At 34.7% G+C, this 17,643-nt stretch overlaps 1 protein-coding gene and 1 long non-coding RNA gene across 5 annotated transcripts in view; one reads left to right on the top strand and one right to left on the bottom strand.

The window, feature by feature from the left end:
* Positions 1 to 17,643, bottom strand: part of LOC114944880 (uncharacterized) — a 33,714-nt gene that overhangs the window by 15,402 nt on the left and 669 nt on the right. For 2 of the 3 annotated variants that reach the window (XR_014925084.1, XR_003822317.2), the window contains exon 2: positions 10,916 to 11,073. This is a non-coding gene — a long non-coding RNA (uncharacterized LOC114944880). Of the gene's footprint in view, positions 1 to 2,841; positions 3,399 to 10,915; positions 11,074 to 17,643 lie in introns of those variants that run through there. The other variant, XR_003822305.2, reaches the window with a different exon arrangement.
* LOC114944793 (uncharacterized) lies at positions 284 to 17,378 on the top strand. 2 transcript variants are annotated; one of them, XM_085484381.1, is made up of 6 exons: positions 284 to 616; positions 9,773 to 9,917; positions 10,012 to 10,102; positions 10,461 to 10,564; positions 10,820 to 11,205; positions 11,526 to 17,378. In XM_085484381.1, the coding sequence occupies exons 2-6, from the start codon at positions 9,803 to 9,805 to the stop codon at positions 15,141 to 15,143; spliced, it is 4,314 nt and encodes a 1,437-aa protein (XP_085340507.1). In that variant the 5' UTR covers positions 284 to 616; positions 9,773 to 9,802; the 3' UTR covers positions 15,144 to 17,378. The 2 variants fall into 2 exon arrangements, with proteins under 2 accessions (XP_085340507.1, XP_029176704.2); XM_029320871.2 differs by having other exon boundaries at positions 284 to 989.

Here is a 17,643-nt window from a genome sequence, read left to right as displayed (position 1 = left end):
GCTGTTAGGGACTTTATATTATATTAAACAATTTTTGACACATTATGCATTTCGCTCAAAGCATAAAGTGCCTATCCCTAGTTGCATCTGAAGGACAAAAGAGAGAGAGAGAGAGAGAGAAAGAAAGACGAATGATGTCGACGACGAGGAGGCAGAGAGGGAGAAGCGCTGCGAAGGGACCGAGAGGAAGGGGCAAAAAGAGAGAGAGAGAGAAAGAGAGAGCGACGGGGGAAAGGGCATATCCCGTTTTCTCTACGTTTCTACGTTTAGTTCGGCATGGGACGTCGCCGTCGGTGGTACGTGATCGTTGCGCGCGCGTTCTCCGTCCTCGGTCATATCCGTGTCCCGCGTCGGGAGGCTTCGCCGTGCGTATAGTTCGCGAGTGCGCCACGCGGCGCTGCTCGCCGGCACCCGTGTAATTCTGTGACCGCCCTGCTCCGTAGTTTCTCGTCCTCGCGAAACCTTTTTCCACGAAAAAAGAAAGAGTCCCTTCGAGATTTTTCCTCGCCCTCGTTTCTCCACGAGGCTCGATCAAGGCGAACATGGAGGAGAATCGTCCTGATCGGGAATGACGCGCGATCGCGCCATACCACGCGACATCATCGCCATAGTAGTAGTTAGTAGTAGTAGTAATAACAGGAATAATAATACTAGTAGTAGTAGTAGTAATAATAGTAGTACTAGAAGACGACTGGCTGCCCCGCACAAAGACAGAACTCGGGCGGAGAAGGGCGAGGGAGAGAGAGAACGTGAAGTCTCGAGACGACGACGACGAGGTCGTCGTCGTTTTAGGACCCCCCTGTAGGAGGCCAAGAGTGGCAGGCACCTCGTCGCCACTGTACGCCGTGTGTCTGTCGCGCGAAAGACGCGTCGCCGCTGTGTGATCTACGCGCGCGCGCGCGCGCGTAGACTCCGCTCTCTTGCTCCGAAATCCTCGACCGGGGAATACGTCGCGTTGCTCGTCGTCACCGCGGCTCGCATGCCCGCACGTAAGTATATACACACACACACACACACACATATATATATATATATATATATATGTATATATATATTTAAGCGTATACATACATACATGTACAAAATAAATCCTATATACACACATATACAGAGAAAGTTTGCATTTGTATCCGTGAGATGGAGCGACGAGGTGGACGGACGGTTCTCTCTTTCTCCCCTTTCTTCCCTCCCTCGCCTTCCAGGAGGGGAGAGGGGGTTGTCTCACTCTCTCTCTCTCTCTCTCTCTGTCCCCCCCCCTTTTCTCTGTCTTTCTCTCTCGTATATTTCTCCTTTCAACACACATACTTGCATTTATGCGTTTTCTCGTTCCGCACTCGGTTCCGTCCTCGGAATCGCATGGGATTCGTCCGTCGGTAGGCAAATATATTGGAATAAGCATCGGGATGCCTGCATTTAACAGTCCGAACTGTCGATTACGACATTTGAGATATAAATGCGTTTGCGATGCATATATTGCGGTTTCATATTTATTTACTGCGCGAACAGAAGTATTTCTGGAAAAAATTAGAGGAAAATCGAATTAATTCCCTTTACTCTTTTACTATTATTATACTGATGCAAGGAGAAATATAGATAATTGCAGAAATATGTGTGTATATGTACATTATTTAATAATTCATTATTATTATTATTATTATTATTAATTATTAATTAATATTATTTAATGATTAATAACATTAATCGAAGTTATGCTTTACTCTTCATGCAATTGCAATATATTGATCACATTTTCTCTCTTGCAAATATTTGAAACTTTCTAAATTAAAATATACATACAGTTTAAATATCAGCTGTTTTTCGAAAAATTTAAAATATTCTATATTCTATTATTACAAATTAAAAATATACATAAAAAAACAAAATTTAAAATTTAGATTTAAAATATCAATAGAATTTGTCTTATTACCTTACAATTAGATAATCTAAAAAATAAATGACAATTGTATATTTAATGCGTTATGTCGAGGCTGGACACTAGATAGTTTCTCAAAAGTTTATATGCATGCAAAGTGATAAGAGAAATGTGTATTTAAATTTATCACTTACAGAGAAGCCTTAAATCTTTCAGATTTTGTGCGTTACATCTTCAAACAAATCATGTTTTCCTTGTCAAAATATCTAAATTATTTTCTTTTTTGTAAATAAAACAATTTCTTAATATATATATATATATTCTTTCTATTTATGAATCTTTTATATACAGATGCAAAATAAAAGAAAAAGATTGTAAAAAGTTTAAAATTTTTAGAATCTGTTAAAAAAGATTTTTCTGTTTTGGAATTCAGATGTCTTTTTTATAGTATATGAAACCGCAAATTGCATGCAAATTGCAAAAGACAAAATTGTTGAAAATGCTAGATATATTACACTGTAAATTTGAAAAAAAGATTGCAGAAGATTTGCCGTCAAAAATTGAAAGTTGTCATAGTATTCTGTATGATCTGAATCTGAGCCGCGTTTGCATGTTTTGAATGTGACGTTTGAATAAAAGGAAAAATAATGCATGAATGCTTCTTTCACGGAGGAGCTTTTCGTTACAGACAGATAAAAATATCAATTTCCTTAACAATGTAATCACACACGGAGTGCATTTTCTCTTAGAAATTACCCTGAAAATCGTGGTAATCGTAATACAATATCAAAGAATTTTATAAGAGTTTCTCTGATTAATATTTACCACAATAAAAAAATATTAATATGTACATAATAAAGTTTACTAAAATTTATCGAATAAGTATTATATATCTTTATTGTGGAAGATATTCATTTTTTATTGTGGTAAATATTTTAATAAAAGAAAAATCTTATAATATTGTCCCACATAATTTTCCATCATAATTTTCAGGATAAATCAGAGAAAAGTCTCTCTGTGAAGAGGAGGAAAAAAATATGCTTTTTATTATATACATATATACGAGGCAAAACGCATTTGCGATACTGGGAGACTTGAAAAAGTTTTCGTCAAGATTTCTCGCCGTCTTACAAGCAGTCTCCCTTACTTAATTACAATTACTAAATTGCTACATTCGGCGCTATGCAATGTCCTTTCATTAGCGAGAGCGACGGCTTAGCTCGATCCTTGAAACCCGCGTAGTCGACTTTCGATCTCCCGTTTATGTGATCGCGTATTGAACGGCAGAAGAAAGGGGAGTTTCTTACAAAAAGCCAATCGTTCTTTCCTGCTCACCCTTAATAACGGAAAAGCCAGGTCGCTCCCTCGATGTCCGTCCGCTTCTCGCGGTCTCTCTGTGTCTCTCCTCTGGTCGCTAAGTGACTGCGAACGACGGTCTGGCAGGGTCGCCCTTTGCTTTTCGCAAGTGTTAGGCGTCGTCTAATGTCGTGACGATATTTCACGAGCAGTCTGCGATGTCGTTTTCCTTTTTTTATTTTTCCATTACGAGAATTGAAATTGAAGATTACTTATTATACCATAGCGTTGTGCTATGATTTTAAAATCAGCTAGATAAGATGAGATAAAAATATGTAAATTCTTCTTAGATATAAGATGAAGATGATTTTGTTTTAAATATATCTAGATAAAAGAGAAAATTATATGGCGATTTATCTAGATAATTTTTAAGACTGCTTATGTAAACACAGTAATAAAAAATTATTTATAAATTTTTATCGCTTACTGCTTAAGTTCTACTATTTAATTTTTATGTGCTATGATTCTAAATCAAAATTATCTGAAAATTATTCTAGATAATTTAGTAAATATAATACTTTTTTCATGTAAGATACAGATATAGATACATATATATATATATATATATATATATTTTTTTTATTATCTATATAAAAATAAAATGACGCCAAAGTTTTATCTAGATGATCATCTATATAATTTTATTTAGATAACAGTAAACATTGCTTATTACGGTTGTCTGCACAGTAGGAAAATTTGTGTTTACTTAAAAACAGGGTCCCCGTGGAAATTTGTATTAAATATTTAACACATTCGTGTGTTAATTTAACATATTGCTGTTGTGTTAATTGAACTTAAATTATTAAAACAACTGAAAAAGATGTAAAAATAACACACTGCATCTATGTTTAATTTTACACAATAAATATGTTCTGTTTTATTAGTGACAAGATTTATCTGTTAAAATTGACAGGCAAAAATGTTCATTTTTTATTTTATAATATAAGTGGAGATGATAAAATCTAAAATTAACATATTTTTAGTTAATTTGTACATGAAAACTATGTTAATTTTACACAAAATTTATTTTAAATTACTTGAAGTTTTGCACTTATTTTGCGTTAAAATATAATATTAACACAGTATTTGTGTTTCCATTTAACATATCTATATTATGTTAAATTAACACAAAAATTTCTGTGGACCATTTGTAACATGTGATATTTATTTTTAACTAAAATTTTTCAATTGTATGCGACCGTTTTCCTTTTTTTATTTTTTATTTTTCCATTTCGAGAATTGAAATTGAGATTTACTTATTACGGTCGTTTGCGTGTGTCTGACACATCGTATATAGTTGCACTGAAAAGAAAAAACTATCGAATTCGAATAAATATTTATTTAAATAGTTCCATTTAATACACGTTTGTTTGAAACAATATTTATCTGTTTTGAAAAAAGATTTCTTATGTCATAAATGTTTTTTTTACGGCAAATCTATATTATTGGTTTCAAATAAATGATGTATAAAAAGGTATTGAAATAAATATTTATTTGAGTAAGTAAATAATTTTTGTTCAGTGAATCAAAACATTATACGTATACACAGTTTCTTTTTTTTTCTTTGTCGTAATTAAATTGATTGAAAATATTGTCATAGGAATATTTGACATGATAAAATCCACTTGCAAAGTATGAAAACTTAAATGTTACCTCCGAATCTCACAAATTATCATGTTATAATATAAAAAAATAATTCTTGATGCCTTTAGACAAATATTATATATTTTCAATAAATAAAAATGTTAATTCGAGAAATATTCAATGAATACAAGAAAAAATGTGCAAAGTATATTATAAATATAATTTTTCTATAAAAAAAAATAATAAAAATATGTACATAATTTTTTGTATAAAGAAGAATATCTCTGAACGAACTATAATCTACATCTTGCTTACATAGACATGGAATTCCGATAGAAGTGTGAGAAATCTCACGGGAAATAAAGAGGAAGCTGCGACACACGCATGCATTGTCCGAGACTTCCGAAAGGAATTCTCTCTTCACTGAAAGACCGCCTTAGGCATTAAATTTTGTGCGACTTTTTATACGAAGTGTACACAGTTGAAAAATTGATGTTAAATTTAACAGATATCACAAACGGATGTCCCAAATGGTACACAGAAATTTTTTTATTGTATTAATTTAACATAATATGGATATGTTAAATGGAGATACAAATATTGTGTTAATATTTTAACGCAAAATAAGTGCAAAACTTCAAGTAATTTAAAATGAATTTTGTGTAAAATTAACATAGTTTTCATGTACAAATTAACTAAAAATATGTTAATTTTAGATTTTATCATTCTCACTTATATTATAAAATAAAAAATCAACATTTTTGTCTGTAAATTTTAACACACACAAATAAATCTTGTCACTAATCAAACAACATATTTATTGTGTAAAATAAAAAATAGATGCAGTGTGTTATTTTTACATCTTTTTTCAGTTGTTTTAATAATTTAACATTTAAGTTCAATTAACACAAATAGCAATATGTTAAATTAACACACAAATGTATAAATATATAACACAAACATTTTAACGAGGACCTTTCTTAACAGTAAAACAAATTTTCTTATTGTGTAATGACACTATGCGTGAGGAATATCTTGTATCGCGTGCTAATTTCCGTGTCAAAACACATGTCGATGATAATCTCGATTGACGACGTCAATCAGGCTTGCGTCTTTAATCCGCAAACTTTGCTTCCCTCCTTCAACAACCGTCTATAAAATTAATTGAGTAATAGATTCTATAAGATATCGTTGTTTTGTTGAACTTACAGTTCTCAGTTAATTGATATTAAGTATCAAAAAAATTTTCTGTTATATTATTATGTCATTTATATGATTTTAATCAGTTGCATTAATCAAATAATATATTTCAGATTAAAATATAGGTATTAAGATTTAATCAGTTATTTTTATGTACATATATTAATATAACTGTTGAACAAAATAAATGACAATTATTATTAAAATGAATTATTAATGAAATTATTTTAATGATATTAATTAAACTAAATCATCAAATTAAATTAAATTATAATCAAATTGCATTAATTTAAAATATATTATGTGTAGGACAAGATTTGAAGAGATCTTTCGAGATCCGTGCGCCGAGAATTTCATCTTCGCTTTCTCGGAGCAAAGTCCGATATAAATAGACATAATACGCTAGACATCACAGAACGCGGTACCTAAGGAACGCGTTTCGCAGATTAAATAATTCGAGTAGATAACGAGATGGAGATAGAAACACGCCGCGCAAAGCTAATGATCGTGAGTGGATTATTCCCAATATCTTCATTCGCATAGTATACATCGTCGTTGCTCCGCAGATGTATAATCTATTATCTGTGATTTATTTCGAGTTTGATAAGAGAAACATGGTGTGGCGATTGTCGGTCGCGGTTACCGCTGATTGAATTCGAAAGATTACTTTTCGCCTATTTTCCTCTCATGTATATATGAAAAAAAATATATGTTTTTCCGTAGCAATACCGTTTAATTGAAATCAGTAATGGAATTGGGTAAAAGTCAATTCAAATTATTTTTAGAGAATTTTGTAGATTTTATATATATATATATGTACGCGTATATACAAAGAATCGTTTCAGGTGGTTGCATCAGAGATAAAAAAAAGTACGTCTATAATACAAATATTAAATCTAGTTGTAAATGCAAAAACTAAACTAATAAACAATTTCTTTTAAGTGAATCTTTTACTCTTTTTCGAGTCTTGTTAAACTCTTGATATATACGAACATTTAATTGCATACACAAATATATATTTAATATCAAAATGAAAAGTGACAGTCTTATGGAGAATTTGACAATTTCATAATTCGACATGTACACAGTAAAAAAAATTGTGTTAAATTTAACACATTTTACATGTCCCAATTTATCCACTCTAATTTTAATGTTAATTTAACAGAAAACAATTATGTAATTAAATAACACACGTAATATGTGAAAAAATAACACAAAAAAATATAATATAAGCAAAAATTCGTACATTTTCATTTAATTGTGTTGTTTTAACACTTAAAAATAGTGAATATTAACTCAACAGACAAATGTCAAAATAACATAACGACAATATGTTATATTAACATAAGAGTATGTTAAAATTTTAACACAAAAATTTCTACACAAGATAATTTCAACAGAAATACGAAATGTTTTTTACCGTGTAAGAAAAATATAAATATTCTTGAAAAATTTGCATCTATCTTTGCGACACGTGTTGCGCAGCAACAGAGTTAAATAATCGAAAATATTGAATCGAATTTATAGGAGAGACAATTTTTATTATAAAATAAAAATATCGCGCTGTAAAAAGTATATGAAATATTAAAACAATTTCCTACTTATAATTATTGTTTATCAATGGAATATCTCGGCCTTATTTGCAACAAATTCTATATGAATCATATCATTTTGCCAAAAATTTTCTTTCATCGCGGTTCCTATATTATCTCAGAAAATTAAGTAATAAAATCAAAGATACATCATCTTGTTGAAATAATCAAGAATAAATTAAACGCTTCAAATCTATATAATCATACGAGAGAGAGAAATGAACAGAAAAATAACATTTCTATTATATATTTAAAATTTTTATTCATATTATATATATTTTTGAATAAAATATCCCGTAAAAAGCATCGCGCTTTTTCGTTTCCACCCTATATGACATTTCTTTTTTTAGCCCAATTCAATTCTCTCTCTCTCTCTCTCTCTCTCTCTCTCCCTCGGAAGAGGGAGGAGAGGCTCGGCAAAACTTTTTCATCCCCATCCTCCCGGGATTTTCTTTTCAAGATTAATTCGGAACGGAAAAAATGGGAGTCGCATTAGCAACGTTTTTTCCCTACGCAGAGAAAAAGGATACGCGAATACCATATATAAATGGCGGAATCTAATGGCCGAAAACACGTGTTACACGTACGTTTATGACGGTGCACAGCGTGCATCCTGTTCAAAGTTCCGGTCAGTTTTGTGGTGCTCCCAAACTGTGTACATGTGAGACTGAGAAAAGCAAAGAAATTGGAGTAAAAACCGTTTTTTCTCCGTAAAAACATAAATAACGAGGCGACTCCAGAACTTATCTCTCGTCGGGCCGTAAAATACTGCGATATTCGATCAATACCGGCAGGTATATATTCGAGAGCGTGCACACACGCAAAATATATACACCACGTTGCAAGGGACGTTTGGCGGTTTAACCGCACCGCCGGGCGAGCGGAAAAACGGAAAGGACGATTCTCTCTAAACAGAGACGGGGAATGTACCCGTATACCTACAGGCGGGCTTTTGAGCCCGTATGGAGGGGATACAACAACGGGTGTAACGGAGGATCGCAGGCAGAGAGAGCTACCTGAGAAACCTACGAAAAGTTCAACTATATACGTACATATGACACATGTCATCATTTTTTTGGTATCGGTCAAATATTATAATTGTTGCTAAAATACGGACAATTTGTGTTAAAGGACACCTAAAAAATACTGTCTTTTTACGAGAAACTATATATATATATATATACTGTATAATTGCATATTTTTTGTAAATACACTTTTATTTAAAGTCACACCGTCTCAAAAAACTATTTTTATGTATTTCGTATTTATTTATTTTTTTTTTTTTAATTTTGCAATTATGTATAATATAATACTTTGTATCGACAGTTCGATACAATAGTTTCTTTTATACACACGATGTTTGCAAAATATGAGACGAAACCTTTATGATAAATTTAAATTAAATGGAAAAAAATAATATAAATATATTTTATTAAAACCTATTAAAAATTATAATAAATATTTGAAATTTCTTGTGTGTTTGTGTGTCTGTGTGTGAAAATGTTAACGTTTCTCTTCATCAAACTATTGATTATACAAAATATTTTTTTCAATTATAAATTTTTAAAAACTGTTTTTTACACTTTGAGATTCGTGGTTTCATTGTTATTTTATTAGCGAAATAATATTTTTCTATAAATAATTTTTATGGTATACTTTTAACATGAGATATTCAAGACATTTTATATTATATATAATTCATTCAAAATATATATTAGATAGCATATAAAATTTATTTATATACATATAATAGTACATGGAAAAAGCCATATAGCTAAATTTTAGTTGTCCATATATTACAATCTAAAATTTAATTATCATATCTAAATTTTAACTATGGTAATTAATATTTTTTAGCTATAGTTTAACGGGGAATACTATAGCTAAAAATCTAAAAAACATTAGCTATCATATCTAAAATTTAGACATGATAACTAAATTTCATGTGTAATATAGGGACAATTAAACTTTATTAGTTATAGTAGCTAATTTTTTCTTCATAATTGCATTATTGTAGCATTTTTGAGAATCGAAAAGTACCGTAAAATTTTTTATGGTTGTCTTCAATTACTTAAAAGTTGATAATAGTAATCGATAATAGTAATTGATAATTGAATCCTAAAGTCTAGAATTGATAACTTGAAAATGACTGTACTTCTCTTTACAGACTTAGTATTGTGCAATTCACGACGAAGAAATGGCTTGCAACGGCAAAAGGATGCTCTTACGTGATATTAATCAACATCTGATCTGTCTACTGTGCCGAGGCTACCTCATAGATGCCACAACTGTGGTGGAGTGTTTGCACTCATGTGAGTAAAAGTCAGAATTTGTGTGATTTAGATTTTTTATCGGTCGTTCAATACACACCGGTAAACTAATGTGTTGCATTTTTTTGCTATTCAGTTTGCAGAAGTTGCATTTTAAAACACCTCAACACTTCAGCGCAGTGCCCGTCGTGCAAACATGTGCTCAATAAAGCGAAGCCAAATATCAAGTATGTAATCGCAGTTGTTCGAGTCATTTATGCAGCAATTTACATCGTTCATTTTTCCCCACTTTTACAGTAATAATAAACTGATTGATTGGAAAAAAAATAAATTTTTAATCTCTGTTAAGAGATATTCGGTTATAAGATTGAAAAATAATAAATAAATAATAAAATAAAAAATTGTAATTATGTAATATTTAAAAAATATATAATTTTTTTATATTTAAGAAAATGAAATATTGATTTCAAAATGGTGAAATGAATATTCCTATGCGATGCATTCTACATAGAAAAGCATATACATCTTTTATTATTTCGATGATTATTGTTTTCTAGATTATTTATGATTGTAATTGTTTTGCAGAGCCGATAAGACGTTACAAGAGATCGTGTATAAGCTGGTACCCGGATTATATCATAGAGAAATGTTAAAAAGAAGAGATTTTTACAAGAAGCATCCTGAGCACGGTAATTGATCAATTTATCTCATAGATTTTTGACTCTTAGAGCCTTTCTCTTATTAAATATAATATTATAAACAAGAAAAATTATGTGATTTTTTTTCATATAGTAAAACTGATTCATTTCTACATATATCAAGAAAAGAACTCGTACAATTTTTCTCTGATGTCGTTTCATTGTCAGTTCAATATAGTTTATAATAGTAGATCTTAGAGTCTTAAACGATATTTGAATATTACACCTGAATTTTATAATAATTAGCAAATCTAACAACGCCGGAACAACGCGGTGAAGATGTGAGCGGACGATTGATATTCAATCCGGAGGATGTAGTGAGCTTGAGCTTAGAATACTTACCGCCAGAAGCGGATCCGCTGGATATACTGACAAGTACCAATGACGTGGACACGAACAACTCCAATAACATTAACAGCGGTGACAATACCAATAACAGTAATCACAACGGCAGCAGCAGAAGATACTTGCAGTGTCCGGCTCTCGTGACTATCGCGCACCTGAAAAAGTTTATATCAATGAAATACAGCGTCGACGTAACAAGATACAACATCGAGATCTGTCATCGACGCGCGACCCTCCCCGAAAACTGGACCCTCATGGACGTCGCTTATATTTACGCGTGGAAAAGAGTACGTATTATCTCTTGTTGCCTTTATTTTATCTCTTGCTTCGCGATATAATTATTAAATTATATGTAATTTAGTCGTGGAAGCGAAATTGCAATCAAATTTGTGATTTGTAAGTGTTATTTTTTATTCTATATATAAATATTATATATATACAGGGTTTGTTGTTACCTAAATAAACTTATATAGATGATCATCTAATAAAATTTTGACGTCATCTTATATCTTTATATAAATAATATAATCTAAATATATATATATATATATATATTAATATAAGAAGACCCTTGTGTGTGTGACTTAAATTAGTGTCTTTCTTGCAGATTGCACCGATGAGATTTTTCTATTTAGTGGCGCAGGAGCAGAGACTCGAGGCACCGCTGCACCAAAGACCCTCGACTCCAGGACTGGGAGCTCGGGACTGTGTGCCACCGAATGACATTCCGAATAGCAGCGATATAAACAGTAATCCCATTGATCAGATTCAGGAATCCTCTAAATCAGAGGCTAAATCTGTGAACGATAGCGATAGGACGACGTCTCTGGCGAAAAATTCGGATAGCATTGCAAATAATAAGATAACTACAGCCGTAGATCGCAAGCCAACAGTGATAGAGAAGAAAAACGAGGCAAACAAAACCATGACGACGTCCACGACGCCCACGTCGTCGACGTTAACAACGACGAGCGCGACGACGACGATATTGACCACGTCGAATGTGTCTTCGCTGACGACGATGACGACATCAACGGCGATGACGTCAACGGCGATGACCACGTCAACGGCGATGACCACGTCAACGGCGATGACCACGTCAACGGCGATGACCACGTCAACGGCGATGACGACGTCAACGACGATGACGACGTCAACGATAATGACGACGACGACGACAACGACGACGACGTGTAATGACTCGAGTAAGCAGATAAAGAGTCCGATTAAGATAATGAAGCATCCGGACGGAAAATACGAAGTATTGAAGAACCCGTCCACTCCTTCTACCGTGACAGACGTCAAGAGTCCAACTAGTCCTGAATTTAGCGTCGTGAATTCCAACGGTGTCAAGATAACTCTGAAGCAATGCTCGCCGCCGCAAAATAATGGCAGTTCGAAGAAACCGAAAGTCATCAGCGACGTTCTGTTGCGTTGCGGCCAAATAGAGAAAGACGGGCCGCCGTCTTCGAGCGCATTGATTCAGCAACTGCAGCAGCAACAACAACAAAAACAACAACAACGAGACAAAGAAAAATTTAGCTCGACGTCGACGAGTCCGGTATTGCCAGACAAGTTGGAGAAACACCGACGTAAAGTAACCTTCTCGGTAGACCGATCTTCGACGTCCGAGAGCCCAAAGACCTCTCCCACTAGTGCCAGTGGTGCAGTGCCAAAAACAGCGTTAAAGAAACCGGCGGAGCAGCAGGACAAGAAGCAATTCCTTCAGGGTTTTCAATTAACTGCCCGGGAACCATCGATGCCAAACGATAGCAAGCTGATACCTATTACTCGAGACATTTGTACCACGATGAACGCGCTCAAGGCTCTTCAGAAAAATAAGCTGGAGGAATCCTCGAAGAAAGATACCAATGAAGTCAAGAAGAAGAGTAACACCGAAAATGGCAATAGTATCGCAACAAACACAGTCGCGATAAGCACAGTCGCAAAACGAAATCTCTCCGGAACGCCTGCAAATAATGCGCGAGCGTACACGAAGATGAGCGACGCAAACGGGCGTGCATTTAATTCGGGAATCGGTCCCAATAGCGCGAATATCGCGAGCGGTAATCATGCTAAGATGGACGTGTACACCTTCTCTAGCGATCCGCCGCCGCCGATCGTTCCTGCCGGAGCAGTGAAGAGAAAGTGCCCTCCGGGTCTGCCGATCGCTGAACTGAAGCGTCGGAAGTCGCCGCAGATCGCGCAGAGACAGGAATCTAACAAGAGGCAAAACGTTTCGCCGCACAATTCCCCGAATAAGCTGCCGCGTACTTCTTCAGCGGAGCACGTGATACCCACGAGCAGAGCGACTAGCAATATAACGGGAGATTACGGCAGTTCGAGCCGTACATCCAACACGAAGGCGTCCACCAGTCCGTTGCTGTCGAACGATACTAGGGATTTTCTAGTAGACGGCTATGGACTGAATATTCCGGCGAGTTTAAGCATAACGCTGACGTCACCCAAGTCAGCGGGAGTTTCCGGGCCATTTGTCGAGTCCAAAGATCCCGGCGAGAACAATCGCGGGAAGGTCGCGCTAGGCAAGGTGAATCCTAGTATCACGTTGAACGATCGATCGGTAGATCCGCGCGTGTTGAAGGCTCTAAAGACTGGACAGATGAAAATGCCGAGCAATCCAGCGAAGATGGACAAATCAACAGCGACAACAGTTGGAGCGACGACAAAACAAACTTCGATGACGATGGATCGTAACGAGGCAACGACGAATCAGCAACGAACAACGACGTTTACCGCCAAACGGAAGAAGGAACACGAAATGAATAGGGACATTCTAGATTTAAGCGGAGGTAAAAAGAATATGGATCTACATCCTCTGAGAATTCCTCAGCCGGTGACGAAGCTTAATCAGAACAAGGCTAGTAAGATCATAGGCAGGGATAGTATGCAACCAGGTAGCATCTCCGATCAGGGCCAAGTGGTGACGTTGATGGGCGGTCACAGGTATTATCGTGCACCTCCAGGCTCCCTGACACCCGCTGCTCACCGTGTCACCGATTTTCTACCACCGTCGCGTCCACCAGTTTACGCCCCGTGTCTCAGTGTCATGAGCCGATCAAATTCTGACATCGCATCGGTCTTTCCGAGTCTGTCGAGTCTGTCGAGTCTTTACGCGCTTAATCAGGCGCCGAATCTCCAGCAGTTTCAGATGGACACGGCGCGGCTGAAATTGTCGCCGCGTTCCGTTACGGAAAGCAACGCGATCTCGACGACGCCCGGAGGTGGCGACAACCTGGCTAACCCCGGCATCAGTGGCGTACCGCCGGGGAAGAGTCATTTAGCCGCTCAGTGTGCCCCGGTGAAACCTGCGAGGTCTTCCGTGGCGCCTTTGGCGGTTCCCATCAACAAGCAACAACCTTCGGACAAATCCGCGAATGCGAATACCAACCGGACGATCCTAGGCGACTCTAGCAAATCTGCAACCTTTCGCAGCAACGAAGGCCACGTCTCGGACGAAGCTCTTCGTTTGAACGCTCAGAAGAGATTCTCCTTGGGTGTCGAAAGTACAAATAACAGGCTTCTGTCGCGGAACGAAGACGCAAAGAGCACTAGCCAGGTCACGAACGAGACTCCTAGAGACACCAATGCCGAGTCGAAGAAAGAAACGCTCAATCCTGACAATTCGCAGCGGCAACAGAATCGCGAAGCAGCGAGTCCTAACATCGTTTCGTCGACAGCTTCGCCATCGCCACCTCCTGGCAACAGTAATGTGAAGAACGAGGGTAGTACTAATCACAGTAATGTTAGTTCGCACGGAGACAATAACGCGACGTCGTCGAGTCCAACGAAGACAACGAAGGCAACGTCCGAGGCGACCTGCAACAAATCGCCAGATAGTCCGGACTCCAGCTCGATCACGGTGGAGTGTACCTCGGGCACGAGCTCGGTCAAGACGGATCGAGAAACATCGACGGACGTATCCAAGACGACTCCGGACGCGAATCCGTCCGTCGACGGTTCGATCGTGTCTGAGGACAAGAACAAATTCGCCATGAAGTCGGAGGCGGCCGACATCGCGAAGCAGTTGAATACCATGCACAAGTTGCTGGCGGTTTTTCCTTCGAACAAGTGGAAGAACAATCCCGTCGCCGCTCAACATCTGGGGAACTTTCTGAAGAGTCTGAACGCCAATATAAGCGAGGACCCCGACGAATCCAAGGAGGAGAAAACCGAGCGGAAGACCGAAAGTAACGAGACTCGGTAATGAAACTTCCATCGATTCGAGGAAGATGAAGACACGGTGGTTTCAAGAGTCATCGATGCGACAGTTTTATATAGAATTTTATAACTTTGAAGAAGAGAAGAAAGACAGTTTTCAGTTTCCTTTTCCGCAATCTGTGGTTGTTTAATACAGACCGAAAGTCTCACAATCTAAAAATTCACATTGTACATCTGATTATTGTACAGTGTACAAAACATGATGATATATAAGGAACAGAAATCTAGGGTACACGCGAACAGATAAACTATAAAACACTGCCATATGAATGGAAAGATGCGTGGAATCATTTTTTACAGGGATGCAAACAAACAGTTATTATAACTCACATACAAAGTGGGAAAGGAGAATCTCACGAAGAATTACACTACATATATTATAGAATACACAAAGTATACAGAATAGTATATAAAGAGCAGTGTAAACCGAGAATCTTATTTTTTCAAGTTTCTTAAAAAGAATCTTTCATATGCTCTGGAATATACGATCTTTAGATTACATCATTGATCTTGTCAAATTATAAAGCTTGTAACATTCCGGAAGAAAGAATCCATATCGTCTTTCTCTGAGAATCTTCTTCGTTGATATATACATATATCAAGAATGTAATTTTCAATCAATAATTGATAACGACAGCTTATTTTCATGAATATCTTGTATATTTTACAGTCACCGTTTTCAACATTTGAAATTGGATTGTGTAAGAGAATTGTGTTTATATAATATATAATTTCAATTAATAAGTAGCAAATGTTATAGTTGCATTGACAGCTATAACAAAGAAGGGTAACGAGAAGCCAAAAGTGGTCCAAGTAAAAACAAAGCTGTGTAAACTGTATTTGTGTGTGTATATCATATATTTTGCATTAATTCTTTTAATACAAATTTAATATATTTTTTTCACACAATGCAATTTTGTTCAAAACTTATTAATGCATAATCAAATTAATTTTTAGTTTCAAATTTTTTTAATTAAAATAATTGATTGAATTATTAAGATGTTAAAACATTATCCATATTTTTTATTTAATTATATTGTATGTATGTATATATATTTTGTTATAATTTTTTTATTACGTATAACTCAGATACAAAAGTTATTAAATATATACAATGCGCAAATACAGTTTCACATATATCAGATACTGTAATATTAAAGATGTGCAATGTTGTATGCATAGCATATTCTTGGAAAATGGAAAAAAAGAACGTTTAAGTGTACTATTCTCTTACTTTTACTTTTTTATGTTATGTTTTCTATGTACTAGTTACATGCATAATGTCTATATGTTGTATAATCATTGTTACGTTATGCCACTGCACATAATGCATTTGTATTATATTAATTATATTTTATTTAGGGTTTGTACATATACTTATGATTATTATTATACATAAAAAATAATGAGTGGGCATAATATGGAGTATAATGCCCTTAAAATTTCTGTTATTTGATAAATTGAAAGTTAACTGAGTGCAGTTTCTTGTGTTTTACATATTACATAAGGATATGTGTATCGTAATAAGAGAATATGTTTCTATATTTGACACGCAGTCAAAATGTCCGTACTGTAAAGTCATCTTAAACGATTTAAACAATGTATCTTTTTTGACAAAACATTTCTTGTAAAATATTTTTGTCAGTTCCTATTTTCATTCCAACCCAGCAAACACCGATATATAATTGTTACATTGCCATAATAAAACGCAATATAACAGGTAATATAACGTGTACGTTACATGTAACATCCATGTTAGTTGTAATTTCCCACTCATAGATGTAACATTTTAATATAACATATATTACATTGTAGTTATATTATATACCAAATAGCACATTGATGTATTAATAAGTCAGTGCTATCTTGGGATATAATGACAATATAACTACAATGTAATATATGTAATATTAAAAATGTTACATCTATGAGTGGGAAATTACTCTAGAAACTAACATATACATTACATGTAACATGCTTAAGTATATAACATTTATATACTGTGTTTGCTGGGAATAATATTGAAACTATGAGTAATGAAAATGTTTGTTGTGAGCTCTGTTATTTTTGCTTTCTCATATATCTATGTGGTCACATGGTATATATATTCATAAAGCAGAACAGGAGAAAAAAATTCATCTTACGGACATACGATTGTATATTATAATTTGTACAATTATTGTGTTATATATCTTTATAATAAATTTCTTTTTAATGTAAATTTTAGAAAAATATATATTCCCTCTTTGTATCTTTATTTTATTATGTATCTCTATAATATCTCTTTATTACGTATCTCCAATATTTAAATGTATATAATGTATTGTAAATTATATTTATTTATCTCAACTTTTTCTTTCGTTCTTAAATTTTTTGTCTGCATTACTGCTTCATTACATCACATTTGTTACTTGCATTTGTAGAATGAAAGTGGCAAATGGACATATATGATTAAATATTTTTATTATATAAGGATTTATAGGCGT

This window comes from Nylanderia fulva, unplaced genomic scaffold, assembly GCF_048542155.1.
Source record: "Nylanderia fulva isolate GAGA-0341 unplaced genomic scaffold, ASM4854215v1 Scaffold3, whole genome shotgun sequence".
NCBI lineage: Eukaryota > Metazoa > Arthropoda > Insecta > Hymenoptera > Formicidae > Nylanderia > Nylanderia fulva.
Note: the sequence above shows the minus strand (reverse complement) of the source record. Positions and strands in the feature narration are given on the sequence as shown.

Excerpts from the sequence above, each read along its gene's own strand:
- LOC114944793 (XM_085484381.1), top strand. The coding sequence starts at position 9,803 with ATGGCTTGCAACGGCAAAAGGATGCTCTTACGTGATATTAATCAACAT. Across the intron at positions 10,103-10,460 it reads AAAGCGAAGCCAAATATCAA|AGCCGATAAGACGTTACAAG; the intron begins GTATGTAATCGC and ends ATTGTTTTGCAG. Across the intron at positions 10,565-10,819 it reads CAAGAAGCATCCTGAGCACG|CAAATCTAACAACGCCGGAA; the intron begins GTAATTGATCAA and ends TATAATAATTAG.